The sequence below is a fragment of the Chinchilla lanigera genome, unplaced genomic scaffold (genome assembly GCF_000276665.1).
Source record: "Chinchilla lanigera isolate Chin_1 unplaced genomic scaffold, ChiLan1.0 scaffold00001, whole genome shotgun sequence".
NCBI lineage: Eukaryota > Metazoa > Chordata > Mammalia > Rodentia > Chinchillidae > Chinchilla > Chinchilla lanigera.
In genome coordinates, this window is record NW_004955402.1 from 57,548,461 (window position 1) to 57,568,647 (window position 20,187).

At 37.1% G+C, this 20,187-nt stretch overlaps 1 protein-coding gene across 7 annotated transcripts in view; it reads right to left on the bottom strand.

The window, feature by feature from the left end:
* The window catches only part of Fbxo15 (F-box protein 15), a 61,473-nt gene that overhangs the window by 23,735 nt on the left and 17,551 nt on the right, over positions 1–20,187 (bottom strand). For 6 of the 7 annotated variants that reach the window (XM_005373067.2, XM_005373069.2, XM_005373072.2 and 3 more), the window contains 3 exons: positions 19,377–19,503; positions 17,806–17,888; positions 16,725–16,867 (listed from right to left, as the gene is read on the bottom strand). In XM_005373067.2, coding sequence (XP_005373124.1) covers positions 16,725–16,867; positions 17,806–17,888; positions 19,377–19,503 — 353 coding nt within the window. Of the gene's footprint in view, positions 1–16,724; positions 16,868–17,805; positions 17,889–18,958; positions 19,051–19,376; positions 19,504–20,187 lie in introns of those variants that run through there. The other variant, XM_005373073.2, reaches the window with a different exon arrangement.

The window sequence follows — 20,187 nt, forward strand, 5'->3', positions numbered from 1 at the left end:
TGTAGTGCTGTTGTCTGATGGTGCATTGAAATGAACTGTTAATGCTCACAATTTTTTATGCTCTGATCAACTTTGCATGCTTGTGTCTGGTGGTCTGAGCAACTGATTTGAAGGTAACAATATGCAATGGAATTACAATGGTGAACTCCTACCACCTTATCTAGTGAAACTCTGTATTATCTCTAAGGTTTTATTGAAGAATTATTTTCTTACTCTCTTTAATGGTTTGAGCAATCTTTCATTCTTACATCTGATAATCTGAGCAATGTAATTGGTCAGATTAGCAACTATATTAGCAACGGTGTATTTGCTCAGGATAGCGATATGCAATGTAACCACCACTGTTGATTTGTATTAATTTGTCTTGAAACTGGGAAAAGAACAGCAGATCATATCCAAATTCAGCAGAAAAATATACATAATAAAATTTAGAATAAGAATCAGTGAAACCAATAGAGAAATCAGTGGTGCCAAAGGCTGATCTTTTTGAAAAGATAAATCCATAAACATCTAGGTAGTTAAAAAAAAAGGGAGAAGACACAAACTACTAATATTAGAAATGAAAAACAAGATCATCAGTACAAATGCCATGGACATTAAAGGGATAGTAAAGGAGTACCGTGAATAAATTTCACAACCTAGAAAGAAAAACTGGGAATGGGGGAAAGGAGAAAAGAAAAAAAAGAAGGCAAAAGAAAGAAAACATATACGCGTGTGTGTGTGTGTGTGTGTGTGTGTATATATACATACAAGATAGCTAAAATAGTTATACTACTAATTTCTCTTACTTCATTAAAAAGAAAGGTTTGTGCTAATATTGTTTGGACAATGTAATGTCTGTATCTTGCACTCTGAGTAACTAACTTAAAGATAACAATATGTAATGCCCTTAATTAACCCTTGTTACTCTATTATCTTGCTTTGAAATTTTGGGTTTTTTCTCTTTAAAATAAAACTTTAAAAAAATTTCACAACCTAGATGAAATGGATCAGTTCCTTAATCTGTCAAAATTACACAAGAATGGACAATCTGCACAGGTCTATGCCCATTAAATAAATTTAATCAACAATTAGCAGAGCTGGGGATTTAGCTCAGCGGCATAGTGCCTGCCCGGCATGCACAAGGTCATAAGTTCGATTCCCAGTACCAAAAAAAAAAAAAAAATTCAGAGTGCACTCAAATCTAGGGGCTGGGGATTTAGCTCAGTGGCAAAAGCGCCTGCCTGGCAAGCGCAAGGTCGTGAGTTCGGTTCCTGGTACCGGAGAAAAACAAAAAAACCAAAAAAAAAAAAAAAAAACAATTAGCAACCTTCAGAAACAGAAAGCACCAGGTAACCTGAGTCTATTGGTAAACTCTAAAGTTAAAAACATTTGAGAAAAAAATTATACCAACTCTATAATCTCAAAAGATAAAAGCAAAGGAAACACTTTTTAACTCATTATATAAGGTCAGAATTACCCTAATTTTGAAGCTAGTGACATTGTATGAAAAGAAAAATACAGTGCAATATTTCTTGTGAACATAGATGTAAAAATCATATGCAAAATATCAGCAAATAAAATTCAACAACATGAAAATAGTAATATCTAATATAATAATTATTATACATTATAATATAATAATATAATTATTATATAATTAATAACATAATAATTATTATACATTATAACTACAGCTGGTTCAACATTTGAAAACCAGTTAATATAATCTATCACATCAACAGGCCAAAACAGAAATCGTATAAGCATATCGAAAGATGTAGAAAAATATTTGACAAATTCCAACACCTACTTATAAATAAAAACTCTCAAAAATCCAGGGATAGAGGAGCATATCCTCACCTGATAATATCTACAAAAAAATCTATAGTTAACGTCACACTTTCTAGTTAGAAACTCAAAGCTTTCCCACTAAAGTCAGGGACAAGCAAGAAAACAACTTTTCACTGACGCTATGCAACAATGTACAAGATGCCTATTACTAATGCAATAAGACAGGAAAAGGAAATGAAAGGTATGTTAGATTTTGGTCACTACAACAATTATCTGACATAATCAACTTACAAAAGGAAAATGTTTATTTTGGCTCACAGTTTGGGAGGTTATCAGCCTATGACTGGTTGTCCCCATTCTTCTGGGTGTGTGGCAACATCACACATCATGGTAGAAGTGCATTTTGAAGCAAGATTGTGCACTTTGTGGCTAGGAGGTGAGAGGCAGGAGACCAGGGCCCCACTACCCCTTCAAGAGTACCTCTAATAGCCTAAAGACCACTAGGCGCTACCTCTTGATGTTTTAAGCACCTCCCAGGAGCACGAATCTGGGGATCAAGCCCTCAGCACTAAAGTCTTTGGGGGACATTCCAGATCCAAAGTACAGCAAAGAGCATGAAACTGTCTTTGTGCACAGATGACATGATCATTTATGTAGAAAATCCAAGAGTCTAAATGGATATCCAAAATCTAGAAGACCTATACCACTCAATGCTGATTATGACAAAGCAACATGAACTGCCCTTTCTTGCCTAAAGGAATACAAAATAGTGAAGTCATGGTTTGGCAATTTCTTGAACATTTCTTCACCCATGATCCAGGAATAATAATGCTTGGTATTTACTTAAAGGAGTTAAAACTTACATCCATACAAAAACCACATGTATATTTATAGTAGCTTAGTCATAATTGCCCAAAGTTGAACTCAAATAAGACATCTTTCAGCAGGTGAACAGCAAAGTAAAACTGTGACACATTTAGACAATGAAATTATTAAATGCTAAAAAAAATGAACTATCAAGCCATGAAAAGATATAAAGAAAATTTAAATACATATTACCAATTGAAAGAAAGCCATATAAAAGGCTACATATTATATGAGTCCAACTATATAACATTCTGAAAAAGCAAAATAATGGAGATAGTAAAAAGATCAGGTGATGCATAGAGGGAGGTAATAAAACTACTCTGTATACTACTATAAGGGTAGATATAGGCAGTTATGATTTGTCCATAACCATGAAATGTATGACACCAGAATGAACCCACTGTATACTACAGTCTTTGGGTGATAAAGATTGCCAATGTCTTACTTGTTGATTTTAATAAATGTTCTACTCTAATAGAGGACAGTTAAGGCAGAAGGTATGCATTTTGGGAGTAGGGATATCAATGTGCAAATCTGTACCTTTGCCTCAATTTTGCTAGAAACTAAAATTGCTCTAAAAATTAATGTATATAGTCAGACATAGTGGCACATGCCTGTAATCTCACCATTTGGGAGGCTGAGGCAGGAGGATCGCCACAAGTTCAAAACCAGGCTGGGGTACATGGTGAGTTCAAGGCCAGTCTGCACTACAAAGCAAGACCCTGGCTCAAAAAACCACAAAAAAAAATTTAACCACTTATTTTTTTAAAAATCAAAAGACAAAAGCAGCATATTTTGTTATTTTAAATGACTTCCCTCTGCTTCTTCACTATGACTATTCCTCTCAATACTGATTAAAAAATACTACAATATACTATATTATGCAAACTTTTTTCCTTCAGCTTCTGAAATTGGCAATAATTAGCTTGATACTAAGATCAAATAAATACACATGCCTTTATACTTTGCATTACTGATCAGGCCCTCTGGTAAGCTCTATTTACACTTCAAAGACAACTGGACTATTTCCTATCTTCTCCTCACGAGGCTGTACAATAATTTTATCAAAATGTCCATGGACAACTCTGCAGAAAAGAACTAATGGAGCAGAACTGAGTCTGTCTTTTCTCAAAAAAGTCTCTTTGCAAGGTTGAACCTCAGATATCTCAGAACTCAGAGTGCAGGAGTTCCCACCACCATTCCCTCACCAATTGCTCACCTCAGTACTGGTGTACTGCAGCCAAACCACTTTCACAATGTGGCTTATGCTGAACATCCTGCTTCTTTCTGGGAGTCTGAAACTGTGATAGTACTAAGTAGTAATGGCTTACAGGATCATCCTGAGTGCTGAATCTCTAGTGAGCTCTAATTAAAGCTGTCTCATGGTAGACAGCATTTCACACTTGGTCACAACTTATTCCTAGAGGAACAAGGTACATTTTATATGACTGCAAAAGAAAGGGACTCTGGGAAGCGAGTACTGGTTCCCTCAGTACTTCATCTTATGCATCTTCTCTCTTTGCTGATTTTGCACTGTGTCCTTTTACTATAATAAACCTTAACTATTAACACACCTATATTCTAAATCCTATGAGTCTTCCAGTGAATCACTGAACTCGGGGCAGGTCTTGGAGACCCAATGCCAATAGTCAATTTAAATTTCCAAAGTTTTCATTTACAAATTCTTTACCTTTTTTTTCTTCATTGTTGATCCCTTCCTCCTTCTTGACCTTATAAACTCAATTCCAGTAGCCGGGGCTGGGGATTTAGCTCAGTGGCAAAAGTGCCTGCCTGGCAAGTGCAAGGTTGTGAGTTCGGTTCCCAGTACCGGAGAAAAACAACAACAAAAAAAAAATTCCAGTAGCAAAATATTTCCTCAAGAAGCAGGCAACAAATATGTACAGGTTTAGGAATCATAAATTTTTCTTTCTAAAGGGTTATATGGATCCTTTTAAAAACTCAAAATACCCATGACTTGTCAGAATAACAGAGTATATAAAAATACCCAAAAAAAGAGAAAATTTCCCAATTCTTTAGGAGAAGAGTATGACAAAGTCACAAGAAGCAGTCAAACAAATCTATGAGGAAGAAGAAAGGATACAGATCATGGCTATTCATCGTCAAGACTAGAACATACTCTAATCTGACAGGATACTGAAGGGTAGAAAGCAAAATAGGACTTGGTATTCACAGCTGAGAGGTGGGCCCACTCAAAACAGCGTGGAACTCGAGGCCAAAAGCAGCTCTAGCCTCACAGTGCATGAGGCCAGCACTGCTGAGTTCAGATACTCTGCTGACCATCCAGGAAGTGAGGCTCACCCCTGAGCATTCCCCAGAGTCAGCTCTGGTATAATCCTCTTCTGGCCCAGGAATTTAGATTCCAGACTATAACAGCCAGCGAGAAACTTTTAGTTGGTTTCCAGTAGCATGTACTGAAAAACAACAATTTTTTGAGAACCTGATAGCAACCTGAGATGGGGCAGAGTTAAGAAAACTTAACATATTTTATTCAGAGAAAATATTGTACCCAGGTGGTGGAGAGTATCAAATAGCTAGAACTTACTTCTGAATAATTTGTTGGGATTGTTCTGTCTGAAAACAAACACAAAACCTTTGAGTATCATTTATATTCCCCACATATCCAAGTCTCGAGAGCCTTTTAGCCGGTCATAGGCACATTATTTTGCACAACACATCCTACATATTCTAAAGAAATACAAACATATTCCATAAAGAATGAAGATATACCCAGATATACAGCTATACCATGATACAATTAATTAAAATAACTAATAACTGCTTTTCCTTAAATCTTGCATTTATCAAAATGTAGATAAAGGCTTTATGTGTATAAAACAATTTGCCAAACAAATCTTAACTGCAGAAGATGTATAGAGGTGCTTTGCTCTACTCGCCTGGGTTTCTGTCTCTTCGGTGATACCATACTTTCTTGTTTACCGAAGATTCGGAGTATGTTTAATGTTTGCTAAGCAATTTTCGTCTTACTACTTATGTCCAAAATTTAATCAGTACCTGGATGGTGAGCACACGGTGTCTGATTTATACATCTCTCGGTGTGTCATTTCACCATACAAAGTAAGTCTGTACATTTCACAATACAAAAGAGAGAGAAAGCAGAAACAATTCACATAATGCAGAACAATGGCTCCCTCTTGCAGGAGAGGTAGATGAGAGCATGAAGGGCCGCACAGATGACCTCCAAGTTCTAGGGATAATCTATTTCTTAAAACTGTGCAGTAGCTCTTTGGTTTTTATTTTACTGTCTTTCTATAGCCCATACACATATCACATATAGAAAAGATTACACTACCTCACAATCAAGAATTTAAATTTTCTCAGCCTTTCCCTATGCATTCCAAATGGATTTTAAACTCAACTTTTCCAGTTTCATAATAACTTCCCATTGAACTTTTCTAAAAATAGAATTATAATGAATTTTGGGATGAAACTGATACACCCACAGAATCCTCATTCAAAGATGGAATGGAATATTGGAAATGGCCCTTAAAAATGACCAATTTCAGGCCCTGCTTATAAATTATGACCTATTTAATTTTTTTTTCCTTTCTACTGCTACCTGACCATGGACCTGAACACATGTCAGTCTGGACAAAGACTGGTTGCTTTATTCCCACCCAGGCTAACTGCTGGTGCCCCTCCTCAGAGTATGCCAGGAACTCCCAGCACTCTCTGTATTTCATCACTCAAGGGCAGGAATCCTGTCTACCCTTAAGCCTGGCATATCTCCTGCACTCCATATCCATCTGTTAATGAACCAACCAAACAAACCAGCCTCATCCCTCTGACTTCCTGCTGTTCCACCGAGACAGCCTCTGTATCTCAGGCCAGGATTCTCATGCCCCACTGAAGAGGAGCAGAGCACAGAGCAACCTAAATTCTAAGGATGTGATGATAAAACATTTTATCCTTCATAGAGAGAAAGTGGGTTTCTTTTTAAAATAGGGGCAAAGTGCTGTCATCCCCACCTGCAATGAAATAACTGGAATTTACTAAATATACCACACAGTACCAAGAGAGTTTCTCAAAAGCTGTAGAGGACGTTCTACTTGTACTTTTCTAAATGTTACACATACTCTGATGGCAACAGCGCCCTCTGCTGACTCTTTACAGAACCGCATGAAGAGGGAATGCACTTGGGTCCACGTGGGGAGTCCTCTGCTTAAAGCCTTCTTATTGTGGAGAAGAAAAAAAACAGATAAAAGGCAAATTACTTGCGATTCAATTTCCACTCTCCTTAATTTTTGTAATCTCTTTTCTGTTCTAACAATCAGAGTCATGGGGGTGGAGATGCAGGTCAGCACAGCAAGACCCTACCCTCACTATACCTAAAATGCAACTCTAGAAAAACAGTTACAGTCACACAAGAAAAGATACCCTAAAATTACACCATTAAAGTGCAAAAATACACAGGAGGTTGTACAGCCAGGTGTTTAAGACTCAGGTCTGAGGTCATATGGGCCTAACAGCAGACAACTTTGTCACATGCTAACTTTCTGGGATTGGACAAGTGACTGTACTATTAACTACAGACTCCTCATCAATAACATGAGCAAGATGAAAGATCTATTTCATGGGATTATAATGAAGACTGTAATTAAATAATTAATGTAGACATAAAACTTCAGCAGAAGTGGATGAGTGCCCATAAATGTGTCCTATCTCTGTTATCTCCATCATTAAGGGCATATTTTAGTTGTGAAGAATACAATATAAAATTTAATCAGTATTACTCTGTACTTGTTTCAAACAAGGCAAGATAGGGCTTGGATAAAATTCTGCATATTCTTCAAGATAGACCTGGCACCTAACAGACTCCCAAAGACTGGTGATCAGGCTAATTTGACATATATATCTACATGTATATAAACATGTATGTGTAGAAAGAGAGAATAGTACAAATATGCCAAAATGTGATAAAATGATGAATTCTATATAAAGGCTGCACAGAAGCTTTCTATAATTGTATGATATGAAACTGTTTTAAAAGAAAAGTTTCTAAAAGTATAAAACAATTATCTTAGAAGCAATTTTTTCAGATTAGTTGGTTATCTGCAAAAACCAGGTCTTATAAACCAGGTCAGATCAGAAATAAAAGAAATGCCTGACGTTTGTTTTGCAATGAGTGGATGAGATAGACACTTAGCAGCTCTATTCAGATTTTGAAGAGCAAACTATTCTACTAAAGGTACACAGATACAAAGCTTTCTGTCAGCAAATTAATTTTTCCTTCAAAGGAAAAATGTATACAGTGAAGTACTTAAAAAAGGAGGGCTCTGACCCTTCCTTTTGGCTATAAGAGAAAAAGAAATGAGGAAAGAGGACCCAACTACAGTGACTGCTTTGAATCTATGAAGCAGCTGAGAACCAGGCCTGACTAGTGTGGGGGGTGGGAGGCGGGGGTGTTCCAAGTCCCTGAGAGGCTGGATGAAGGCAGGATTTCACTCTCACCCACGGAGTCTCAAACACCAGCTGTTCCCTCACTCTGTTCCAGCAAGGAAGCCACCAGGCTGTAACATTTCTTTGCAGTATCCTGCAGGGCTTCCTTCTCTAGAGGTAACAGGAAAAATATCAGAGCATTCACCAAAGATCTCACCAATGCAGTGAGAATCCCTTAGCTACAGAAATAGAAAGAGCTTTAAGCAATAGGCCCAGGATACTATCTCTAAGAGCCCTTCAACTGTGTGACCTTTAGGAAAGGCAGCCAGCCATCCATTCTGCTGCCATTCTGGAAGACAATCTTCAGCATAATAAACAAAAATAATGCCTCATGGAACTTACTTTACTTAAATGTAATATACTAACTTTACTTAAATATAATATAATATACTAACTAAAGAAAGCTGAATAGAATGATAGGTAACATTATGGAGAAAAATTAAGCCAGGCAGAAGAGTGCTGTAGAGTATGACTCCAGGTGTGGCATGGTGAGAAAGCCTCACTGCACAGCTGCCAGTCAGTCAGGCTGGGAGAGGTAACCTATACACAGATCCGGGGCAGCAGCACCGCGTGCTGAGGGGAGCAGGCCAAGGATCCAAGGGCATACCATGCCTGGCACAGTCAAAATACAGTGAGGAGATCTGTGCAACGAGAGGAGGGTTAAGGGAGCAGAACAAGGGAGACGAGGGAAGGAGATATGGCCAGAGAGGGGACAGTGGCAGTACTGGGGTTAGACAGAGAAGGCAGAGTGGGGATCCCCAGGCACTTAATGGAAACATGGTTCAAACATGGAGGGGAGCTCTAGGGAGCAGCTACAGTAGGAACTACCCCACCCATTTCATTCCCTCACTGTGGGCACACAGAATTTTCACCACCCCACCAAGACCAGCTTCTCACCATGCTGATTTAAGGCCACGTTGGATGCCCAACTCAACACTGGACAGGGGGGTGACAGGTACCTAAGGACATGAAGGTTGGTACCTCAAAAAGCAGAGACTAAGTCCACTGTCAACAACAGCACCAAAGGCACAGGCATTTGCACCTATGTGTGGAACAGGGCATGTTAGTAGCACCCTGCTAAACACTTGGATTTCAAGGATAAGGATATATCTGTAGAATCCCAAATGTTAGAAGAAGGTAAATGACTAAAGTACAAAGAGAGTAGTTTGGGCTCCATGAAACACAAATTTTCACAACTTTGAGAAACAGCAGCTGTTCCCAAGCCAGGCCTCCTGACCACCAAAGCTGCCAGCCCTGCAGACAGGCCCCTGATGCAGAGGTTGCTGAGGAGGTTCAAGCCAAGGAGACTCCTAGAGTGTACGCCTTGGTGCTTTCCTAATTCTGAGAGCTCAAGACAGTGGCATCACAGAAAGAACACTAAAGAAAAACAAGAAAGCCTAAAAATGAAATAATCTGAACAGTTAATTCGGAATGTTCAACCAAGATCAAAATAAACATCCAAAAGACAACTGATTTTCTAGGAAATCATGCAAATACTAAATTTAATTCCATAGAAAACTTGACTATGACTAGATCACTTTAAAAAAAAGGAAAAATATAGACACTCTAATATCTGTGAGCAAAAATGGAGAAACACTAAAACCCAGTACCTGAAATCAGTAATTTAAAAATAAATATTTGTATGACAAAAAGAGCTTATCAGCAGGATTCTAAGATGTTTACCATTAGAAGATAAACTAATGAAATACACTACATTAATAGTGTAAAGAAAAAAAGTTTAATCATGAGTAGTCATTCAAAAAGAAATCTGGTAACATTTAACAATCATTTCTGATTTTAAAAATCATAAAAGTCTAACTTACCTGTGAATAGAAAGAAACTTTCTTAATTTATAAGGATACATAACAAAAACCTTAAGCTAAGCCATTCCCTCCAAAAGGGGTGTGGGACTCAGCCCCTTCCTCTTCTTTCCTCGAGCTTCCCAGCTATGTGGTGAGTAGTTTTGCTCTGCTGCATGTTCCCACCATGATATGCTACCTCACTAAAGGCCCGAAAGCAACAAGGCCAGCTGACCATAGGATGAAATCTCTAAAATCATAAACCAAAGTAAACCACTGCCCCTCAGAAGTTGATTATATCAGGTATTTCTTTTCTTTAGTGAAGGACACCTAACACATGAATAAAAAAATTATCTGTATCTATGTTATGGTTTATGTCTGTGTGTCCCCCCAAAGCCTCATGCAGCCATGGGGCAGGCTTTTAAAGTTTGATTAATTATGGGTGTGAGAGCTGCACCCGCCCTGGGGCGGACAGTTTGCATATGTAAGGGAGAGAAAAAGGGTGCTTGAGGCCATTCCTCTCCCATTCCTCCCTAGTGTGTCCTGGTAGTTGCTTTGCTGTGTCTGCTGCCATGAGCTGTAGCTCTCTGCCATGTGCCAGTCTGCCTTGTAATCTGCCAAGTACGGACTGAAACCTCCACGAACTATAAGTGAAATAAACCTTTCCTTCCTTAATTATGGGAGTCAGGTATTTTGTCCCAGCAACAAAAAAAAAATTACCAAGACAATCTACATACAGGTATATAACTAAGTTTGTGGAACGCCACTAAAGTAGTACTTGGGTAGAAGTTTACAGCACTATATGACTCTATATTATAAAAAAGAAAGTTCTTCAGTCAGTAACTTCAGTTTTCCTATTAAAGAAACTGGAAAAAGTGTAAATTGTAAAGTAAGCAGGAAAAAGTGAATAAAAATCAGCAAAATACAAAACAAAAGAACAGAGAAAAACAATGAAACCAAAAGTTAATTCATCTTAGAAGATTAATAAAATTGACACGCTTTTAGCACACTGATCAGAAAGAAAAAGAAATTCTACTAACAGGAATCAAGGAGCATCACACCGATTGAAAACGATAAAAATAAGAGACTCTGGATTTCAAGGTATATTACAAAGCTACAGTGACAATAACAGCATGGTACTGGCACAAAAACATGTGTGTCAATAGAGAGAGGATGCAGAAACAACCCCAGGCACATTCACCTACCTTTTCTTTGACAAAGGAGCCAAGAAGATGCTGGAGGAAAGATAATCTCATTAGCAAATGGTGCTGGGAAAACTAGCTATAAATATGCAGAAGCCTGAGCTAGATTCATGTCTTTTGCCATGCACTAAAATCAAAATGTATCAAAGAACTAAATATTAAAACAAAAGCACTTAAAATGGTTAAAACTCTTGAAGACAGAGGCACAGGCAAGGATTTTCTGAACAGAATCCCAACTACATAAGAAATAATATCAAATGTGATATATCACATTTTAAAGCTCCTCCACAGGGAAAAAAAAACAACAACAAATGAAGAGACAATCCCTACAGAATAGAAAAAAAATTTTGCCAGCTATACCTCAGACAGAATATATAGCATACAAAAAAAAAATGTATAGCATACATATTCTAAAATATATAAAGAGTTCAAAAGAAATTAGGCCCCAAAATTTAAAAAGACCCAATTAAAAATTAGCCAATAGAAATGCACATGCACTTCACAGAATAAGAAATATAAATGGCCAATACATACATGAAAAAAATGTTCAACATCCCTGGCCATTAGAGAAATACAAATTAAAATAATACAGATTCCATCTTACTCCAGAAAGGATGGCTATTATCAAGAAATCAAATAATAACAAATGCAGTTCTTCAACTTTTGTGCTTAGAAAGGCTATATTTTGGCACCTCATTATAAAGAAGAACCATTAAAAAGGTCATAATATTGCAGTTCAGAAGAAAGAAACAGAGCTAAGTATTTGACAAAATGCCTCTTCTTGAAGTGATGTACAGTCTCCATAGATAAGCTAGAAAATGTTAAACATCTTATAAAAGAGTTCACTTACAGGTGTGTGCATATGATAAAGCAAACAATGTTACAGCAAATAAAAGATTTCTTGTACTTCAGAGAGTTAAAGGAACTTTTAAGTGGAATTGGTTACAAAATAAAATGGCTGAAGTAAATGGAAAACAAAAGAAATTCTCAGAGAATTCAGAGGGAAATGCCAAATAAACTAAGATACAAAAAGAAGAAAACAAAGAGAAAGAAAGAGATCTAGAAAGCCCTTCCAGGAGGTACAGTTGACCCATGATAGGAATATCTTAAACAGAGGACAAAGCAAATGAAACTGAAACAATAATTAATTTGAAGACAACTTTCCAGAGTTGAAGAATGAAGTACACCTGTAAATGAAGAAGGTTCACAGGGTATCTTTAAAATTTAGTAAAAAGGAGACAATGCTTAGACATCCTGGCGACTTTTTAAATTTCAAGGGTAAAAAAAAAAATTGTGCAAGCATCCAAACAGAGAAAGCAGGTTGCCTATAAAGAAGCAAAAGTCAGACTGATCTCAGATTTTTTTTCTATTGGAAAATGGAACATCTACAAAGTTTTAAGAGAAAATAAGTTTGAACCAAGAATTATATACAAGTTAGTATTTGTGTGTGAAGGCAACTGGAAGACATTCCCAAATGTTAAGAGGTTAAAAAAATATACTGATCAGGAACTTTCTCTGAAAATTTTGCTGAATGATTTACTACAGCAGGCAGAAAAAAAGAGTAGGGAGATAACTGTATGCAAGACTTGATGGTAATCATTAAAACTAGTTTAAAAGCATGAAGTCTAAAACTGTTACATATAAGGTAAAAAAGTAAATGTAAAATAAATTTATAAACTAGATCTAAAATATTCAGTTTATTCAGTCTTATATTAAACTGTCAAACCATATGCAAAATATTCAACGTATTGAGCAAGTAACTAGTTTTATTTTTTCCATGGAATAGCATACATAAAAATGCAAGCTAAGCCAAATTTATGTTAGATAAAAGTGCTTTGTTACTGTGGACAGGACAAGTAAAGACATTACAAATGTTAATCTGACAAAATTGGAAGATGGTACAGTATTATTTCCCTTTTTAAAAAACTAGCAAATTCATATGCTAATACTGATAAGAAAATTTCCAAAGCACTGGTTGGAGAGGAGGGGTAGACATACTTGAAATGCTGAATATCAGCACCAGTAGTTACTGCATCAGATGGTAGCTCACATAAGTCAATTTGCCACTTAGTTATGGACAAAAATAGACTATACATATCCCAAGTGGATGGAACTGAAAAGAAGCGAAAAACCAAGAAAAAAGAGTAAAAGAAAAATGCCAAGGAAGCATTAAAATTTCCATAAAATATAGACAGAGATAGAAGTGAATTATAAACTGGTTAAATTTCCAACTGAGAAGATCCAAATTGAGTAAAAAAATCAATCTCTGATCCAAGACACTCATGTTTGTATAAAACAAAGATGAAAAGGATTTGAAGGTTCTAGAAACTCTTTAGGTCGCAGAAATGAAGACTGCCATTTTCATCAGGCAGAAATAAAGATATTACAAGGTATTTCACATTTAAGACAATGTGGTATTCATACATAAGATTTTTGTTCAGTATCTTGAAGTGGGTGGTAATTTTACTACTGTAAACAGATACAGATATATACATTTTAAAACATTTAAAATTAGTGTACTTTATATACTTAAAATTCATTGAGCAAATCCTTCAACTAAAGAGAATACATGTAGCAAAACAGACTAATGCTGGTGAGGTTGCAAGAGAAAAACCCTTCTACATTGTTGGTGGGAATGTAAATTAATACAACCACTATGGAAATCAGTATAGAGATTCCTCAAAAAACTAAAAATACAGATTCCATTCAACACAGATATTCTCCTTCTAGGTATCTTCCTGAAAGAGTTAGACATATTACAGTAATACTTGCGTATACATGTTTATACCAGCACAAGTCATAATAGTTAAATCATGGAAGCAACTTCTATGTTCATCAACAGATGAGTGGATAAAGAAAATGTGGTATTTACATGCAATGGAGTACTACTCTGCCATACAGAATGATAAACAAGTCATTTGTAGCAAAAGGGATGCACCTTGAGACGATGTTAATTGAAATAATAAATCAGACACACCAGCTTAAATATCACATGGTTTTTCTTACATGAAAAAAACAAAATACAAGAAGAAAAATAAAAGATAAGTAATAGGAAACAGGAAGCTCTTTTGCAAAAAGGAGGTGAAGAGGATAGAAACATAACTAAAATATGTTATGTGCACACAGCAACGCCCCACGATAGATACAATTAATATGTATCGCAAACACTATTACTGGAAAAAATAAAGGACAATAATGAACAACTTTATACCAACAAATTCATCAACTTAGATAAAATGAACAAGCTTCTTGAAAGACACAAAATACCCAAAGCTCACTCAAAAAGAAATGCATAACCTAAGTATTCCTGTACCTATCAAAGAAATTGAAACTGGTTAAAAATGTTCCCACAGAGAAACCTCCAGGCCTTGATAGTTTTACAAGTATCTAAGTAAAATCTTCCAAAAATTAAAAAGGGAAGAACACTGTATTTCCCAACTCAATAAATAAGAACAGCAGTAGGCTAAGACTAAAGCCACATGGATGTTATAAAACAACTAGAAGGTGTAACTGAAGAGAAGTAGCTAATATTACTTACTGAAAACATTAACAAGAAATGTGCAGCCAGACATGGTGGCATACATCTGTAACCTCAGTACTCGGGAGGCCAAGCCAGGAGGATCACCATGAGTTTGAGGCCAGCCTGAACTACATAGGGAGCTCAAGGCCAGCCTGCACTACACAGCGAGACCCTGTCTCAAAAAAAAAGAAAAGTGAAGTAAAAAAGAAATGTGCAAAATTAATATGAAGAAAACTCTAAAACACTGCTAAGAGGCATATAAGTATTTTTTTTTAAATAATTAAAAAGCATTCCACATTCTTGGGTGGGACAATTTACCAATGCAATGTCAAATCACCTCACATTAATATATATTTGATATAACTGTAACTAAAATGCCAATAAACACAGAAGAATTTAGGAATCTTTCTGAATCAAAAAGCAAAGGACACAGCTGGGCATGGTGGTGCACACCTGTAATCCCAGCACTAGGGAGGCTGAGGCAGGAGGATCCTTGCGAGTTCGAGGCCAGCCTGGGCTACAAAGTGAGTTCAAGTCCAGCCTGAGCTGTGTGGCGAGACCCTGTCTAAAAAAGACAAAAGAGAAAAAAAAAAAAGCAAAAGACAAGCGTGGGTGTTGTGACATACGTTTGTAATCCCAGCACTCAGGAGTCTGAGGCAGGAGGGTTGCTGTGAGTTCAAAACCAGCCTGAACTCTATTAAAATAGATGCCACTAACAAAAATGGCAACAATTTTAGCCTCAAAAAAAGTATGTAAATGAATATGTTACTTAATAAATAAAAATCCAAGAGTCCAAAGTGACACTAACACAAAGAAAAAGTGAGAACTTAAAACCATTTTCACCATAGTAGGCTACATCAATCTCTTAATCTGACAATTGGTAGTTAAAAGGGAAAGAATCAAGCACTAACCCTGTTTTTAGAAGAATTCACCCAGCTGATAAAAAGAATGTGCTTTACAAAAGTTCAGCCAACAGATACAGAAATGGTTCAACTAGAAAATCAAATCAACATTTTCTAAACTAGGGGCTGGGGATTTAGCTCAGTGGCACAGCGCCTGCCTGGCAAGTGCAAGGTCATGAGTTCGATTCCCGGTACCGGAAAAAAAAAAAAAAAAAAAAAAAACATTTTCTAAACTCAAAAAAATTGATTTAGGTAGATGTTAGATCTGTGCAATCCATTAACTGAAAGACTTCAGAGTAACAGTGTTTGCAAGAAAAGGTCTTTGCCATAAAGAGAACTAGTATAGTTTTGTTTGTTTATTTGTTTGTTTCTGAGACAGTGTCTCTCTCTGCAGTCCAGGCTGCCCTTGAACTCACTATGTAGCCCAAGCTGGCCTTGAACTCATAGCAATCCTCCTGCCTCAGCCTCATAAGTGCTGGGATTACAGATGTGAGACACCATACCCACCTCTAGTGGTATTCTTAACCAATTGATGAAATGTGGCATTACTAATTGTAAAGCAACCTGACATTATATGCCTCTTAATATGATTTCCCCTATAAAATACCCTTATCAAACATGTTAAAATCTATGCAAGTCTTTACATTAAACTTAAGTTTATGGGTACAGAACGATACCAAAAGGAAATAGACAAACCAGAGTAGGAGCATTCATTCTACACTCGTTTTCTGTAACTTGAGTTTGCTCCTTGCTTCTGTGTACTCCAGCCTATGTCTTGGCTTTGACAAGTGTGGCAAACACTGAAGCAGTACACACAGGAGAAAGACTGCTACTGCTTTCTTCTTTTCATGGATGGGTCTTACACTGGACCTGTTGGCACATTTACAAAACTTCTTTGCAAAAGAAATGAAAATCTTGAGGGGTGGGAAAATAATAAGAGAACATCCACAGCAAAGACGAGTAAAGACTACATACAAAAGGTAGAGTTATGGTAGTGAAGGAGATAATGATAGAAGCTAAAAACAGTCACTCTAGCCAAGGTATCTCACAATTCCTACAGTAAGATAAGGTCAGCTGCACCAATGGATTATAAAGAAACCAGGTATGAGAATGATTCTTAACTCTCCCTGTTCTCTACAACCTTTTCAATTTCATAATGAAACACAAATTAAATTAACTTCACCTTTCATGGTGAAGAGATTGCGAAATGTACCACACAGGAAGAAAACTCCACCACCATGCATGTCAACGTGGAGCTGGTAGCCGTGCAGTCCATACTCTGGATTGTCATCCAGGAAGGGAACATGAGGAGGCAGCTCATAGGGGCTAAAAGCAAAGCACAAACACAAATCTGTCAACTCCAGGGGTAAAATATTTGGATTGAAAATATTTCTTAAAAACATTAACATCCATCCAAATTACTGCCTCCTACCAATGAGACACTATAACAATCCCAATAATCTTCCATTTCAAGATGTTACTCTTACCAACTTCTATAAATAGCCACAGATGTGAGTTCTATAGACAGCCATAAGACTACCACACTTGATGTGTTTCTACAGTGTTTCCACAGTAAATGTATTTCTGCAGCTGTTCTACATGGGCCAGCACTCTGGCCCCAGTGTGCTTCGTGTGACTAGAGTTAGGATATACTCAGCAGGAGAGGCACCAAACAACCTATAGGTTAGGGATCTGGGTGAAGACTCAAGCCAAGATGCACAAAGCTTGTTCGGCAAGAATTTACCACATAAGGTAACACAATTGAAAGTACTCAGGAGTCTTCAGACAATAAAAAAAGGAATATGGGAGAGTCTAAGTCTACAGGCGAAGGGTGACAGCTCTAGGTAAATGGAAAGTATATTCCCCACTTAATAACATTCAAATGCATTAAAAGACAACCAAACAAAACACAGCTGCAGACCAGATTTAGCCAGAGTTCATGTGCCTTGCAAAATATAAAAATTCACTTAAGTGCAAGACTTTGAGAGGAAGGGTAGCATCTTGTAGTAATGAAGCATTCCTATTTGTATAAATAATACTCTTCTAGGCATAAATTCCTAAACCAGAATAAATAAACCAAATATATAATCATAAATAATCCAATTATATTAACAGCAGCTAAATAGTTATACTTGTTGGTTTGTGTCTATTGATTAAAAATAGAATGTTTTTATAGCTATTCTCAGTATATTTCGATGATATCAACTTCTAATCTTTCGTACTGATGCTACAAAACTTTAATTCACCCACATACAGCTACGTACACAGCAGCAGAGCCTAATGTGCTCCTCTCCACAAGGTGATGGAAATGAAGATTTGCCATGACAAAAGCCAGTTCTTCCTCCTTCTGAAAAGTTAATTCAAAAGAATATATTTTTCAGCTGAAATATTTGAATTTTTCACAAGGTCATTGTGAAGATTGAAATACATTTATCTTGCAGATATATGCAATTTCTTACAGCTATCAGATCACTACATTACTAAGTACTAAGGCATTACTACTGCTAATATATTATTACTATCTAATAAGACTTACATGTCATACTGACAGCAGGGTGTGCAGTATCAAAAGAATTAACACCCTCATACTTGTGAAGTATCAAAATATTATATATGATGATTCCAAAAAATATATTGTCAATTCTATGCTGTTTTGAACTCTTTCAAAGATAAATATGGGAAAGACCTTCATAGATGCCAGGTACCAGATTATCTCCATAAATACTGAACATTACTGGCATAATTGTTCCTCTCTCAAGTGGCTGCTTAATTCTGCAATGACAGTGGAAATGATCAGATTCGGCTTCTTCACTTGCCCATCAGCTGAACAGCAGAAAATGAGACTATTCAGGAGCTGATCCACTCCTGCCCAGACTCACAACTGACACAAGCTGGTGTAGGAACCTCCAAAGGGTAACCCTAACAGTGCCATTTTCCAGGAGCCAGGCAGAGGACAAGCAAACCAACTAGAGTCCATGTAACTCTGCAGGCCAGTACAGATCAATGACTCCAGTCATGAAATGCACAGCAAGCAAACTGCTGCCTCACCCACATATCCACGTCACCTTCACACAGAAAGGTAAGAAAGGAAAGAAAAACTGACTGCCACAGTTGACTGAGAAAAGAAAAAGATATAAGCAAACGATACTGCATAAAGCTGTAGATCTTGATTCTATGTAGTCACTGAATAGAGAGTCACAGTGCTATTCTCAGTGTCAAATTTGGGAATTATTCTCTGAAAACATCCACAAGCAAAGCCATTGACTTAATCCAACCCTGGTATACATAAGTCCTTCGTGTTGTTCTGCTTTTCACTAAGCAGCTGCTCAGAAAATAACCCCCAGAGGAAGGCGTTAGCAATCAGTCTGACCTTGAAATCAGAAACCTATACAGAGAAAAAGGATAATTTCTCAGATGGTCAGCCCTGAAGGGCAGAGTTTATCCCATGCCACCTCCACAGGTCAGAAGCATGCTTGTGAGACGACCATAGTGAACATCCTAGAGAGGAGCTGTGGCACAGAAAGGACAGGAAAGAAACAGGAAGAAACATTAAATGATTGGAAGGGGAAAAGGCAGAGCCCCATGAAATTTAAAGAATAGCATTAACAAACAAAAAAGCAGAAGTGGTTTGTCATCTGCAATAGCAACAGAACAACAGAACAGAGGGTCAAGCATCTAGGAGAATAGGGTTGGTAAAGTGGCAGCTACTGAGAAGTCTTCAAAAGGAGTTTCATTTAGTCTCATACGTAACCGGCAGCAACTGTTTTAGTCTCATACATGCAACTGCTTGGCCATGATGGTGAAACGGCACAATACATACAGGATTCCACCTTACCTTCCACACCCCTACCACGAGACCAGGGTTTAGGCTGAAGATCCGAACAAGTCTGTCACAGCCAATCATGGTGGATTCAGTCAAATGACTCAAATCATACTTTGCAATTAAAGAATGCCATCGAGGTCTTTGAACACCCATGCCAAAGAAAGGAGAGAGAGAGAAAAATGAGCCTTCCTATCTGTGTGTTTGCCAATTCTCATTAGTGTATCTAAAAATGTTTTTGAAGAGCAAATTATATAGACTAATGTGCTCAAACTAAGTGACACAATCATGGAGTAAGAACACAAAACACTTCTATAAATGAAAAGCAAAAGGGAGCCACTTAAATTTCCCATCCTATGTTTTTCTTCCCTTCCCTTCCCTCTTGTTCTTACTGTCAACTCAATGACCTAGCAAGAGGTAGTTCAAAATTAGGGTGGTGATGAAATGACAGAATCCTCTTCCATTCTTTTCCCCCGAGACACCCAGGACAATAGTATAAGCAAAATTCGACATTCAGTATGTATTTCTAATCAAGTGAGTGAAACAATGCATAAGCAAAGGTAAAATAGTTTAACATAAAAACAGGTAATCTCAGTAGGCTATTGGAAAGCAGATGTGCCTTTCAAAGTTATATTCAGGGAGTATGCAGAGAAGTGAAAATGGAAACATTAGCAAATAAATTTAAACTAAAATCAGAAGTATTACATAAAGGAGCCACACTGTGAACTCACAGTCTCAATGTCTAAGAATAAACACTCAAATGTGTAAGAAAAGACAATCTGACTCTGCTCTCCATGGCAAAACTCAAAAACCTCTAGAGTGAAAC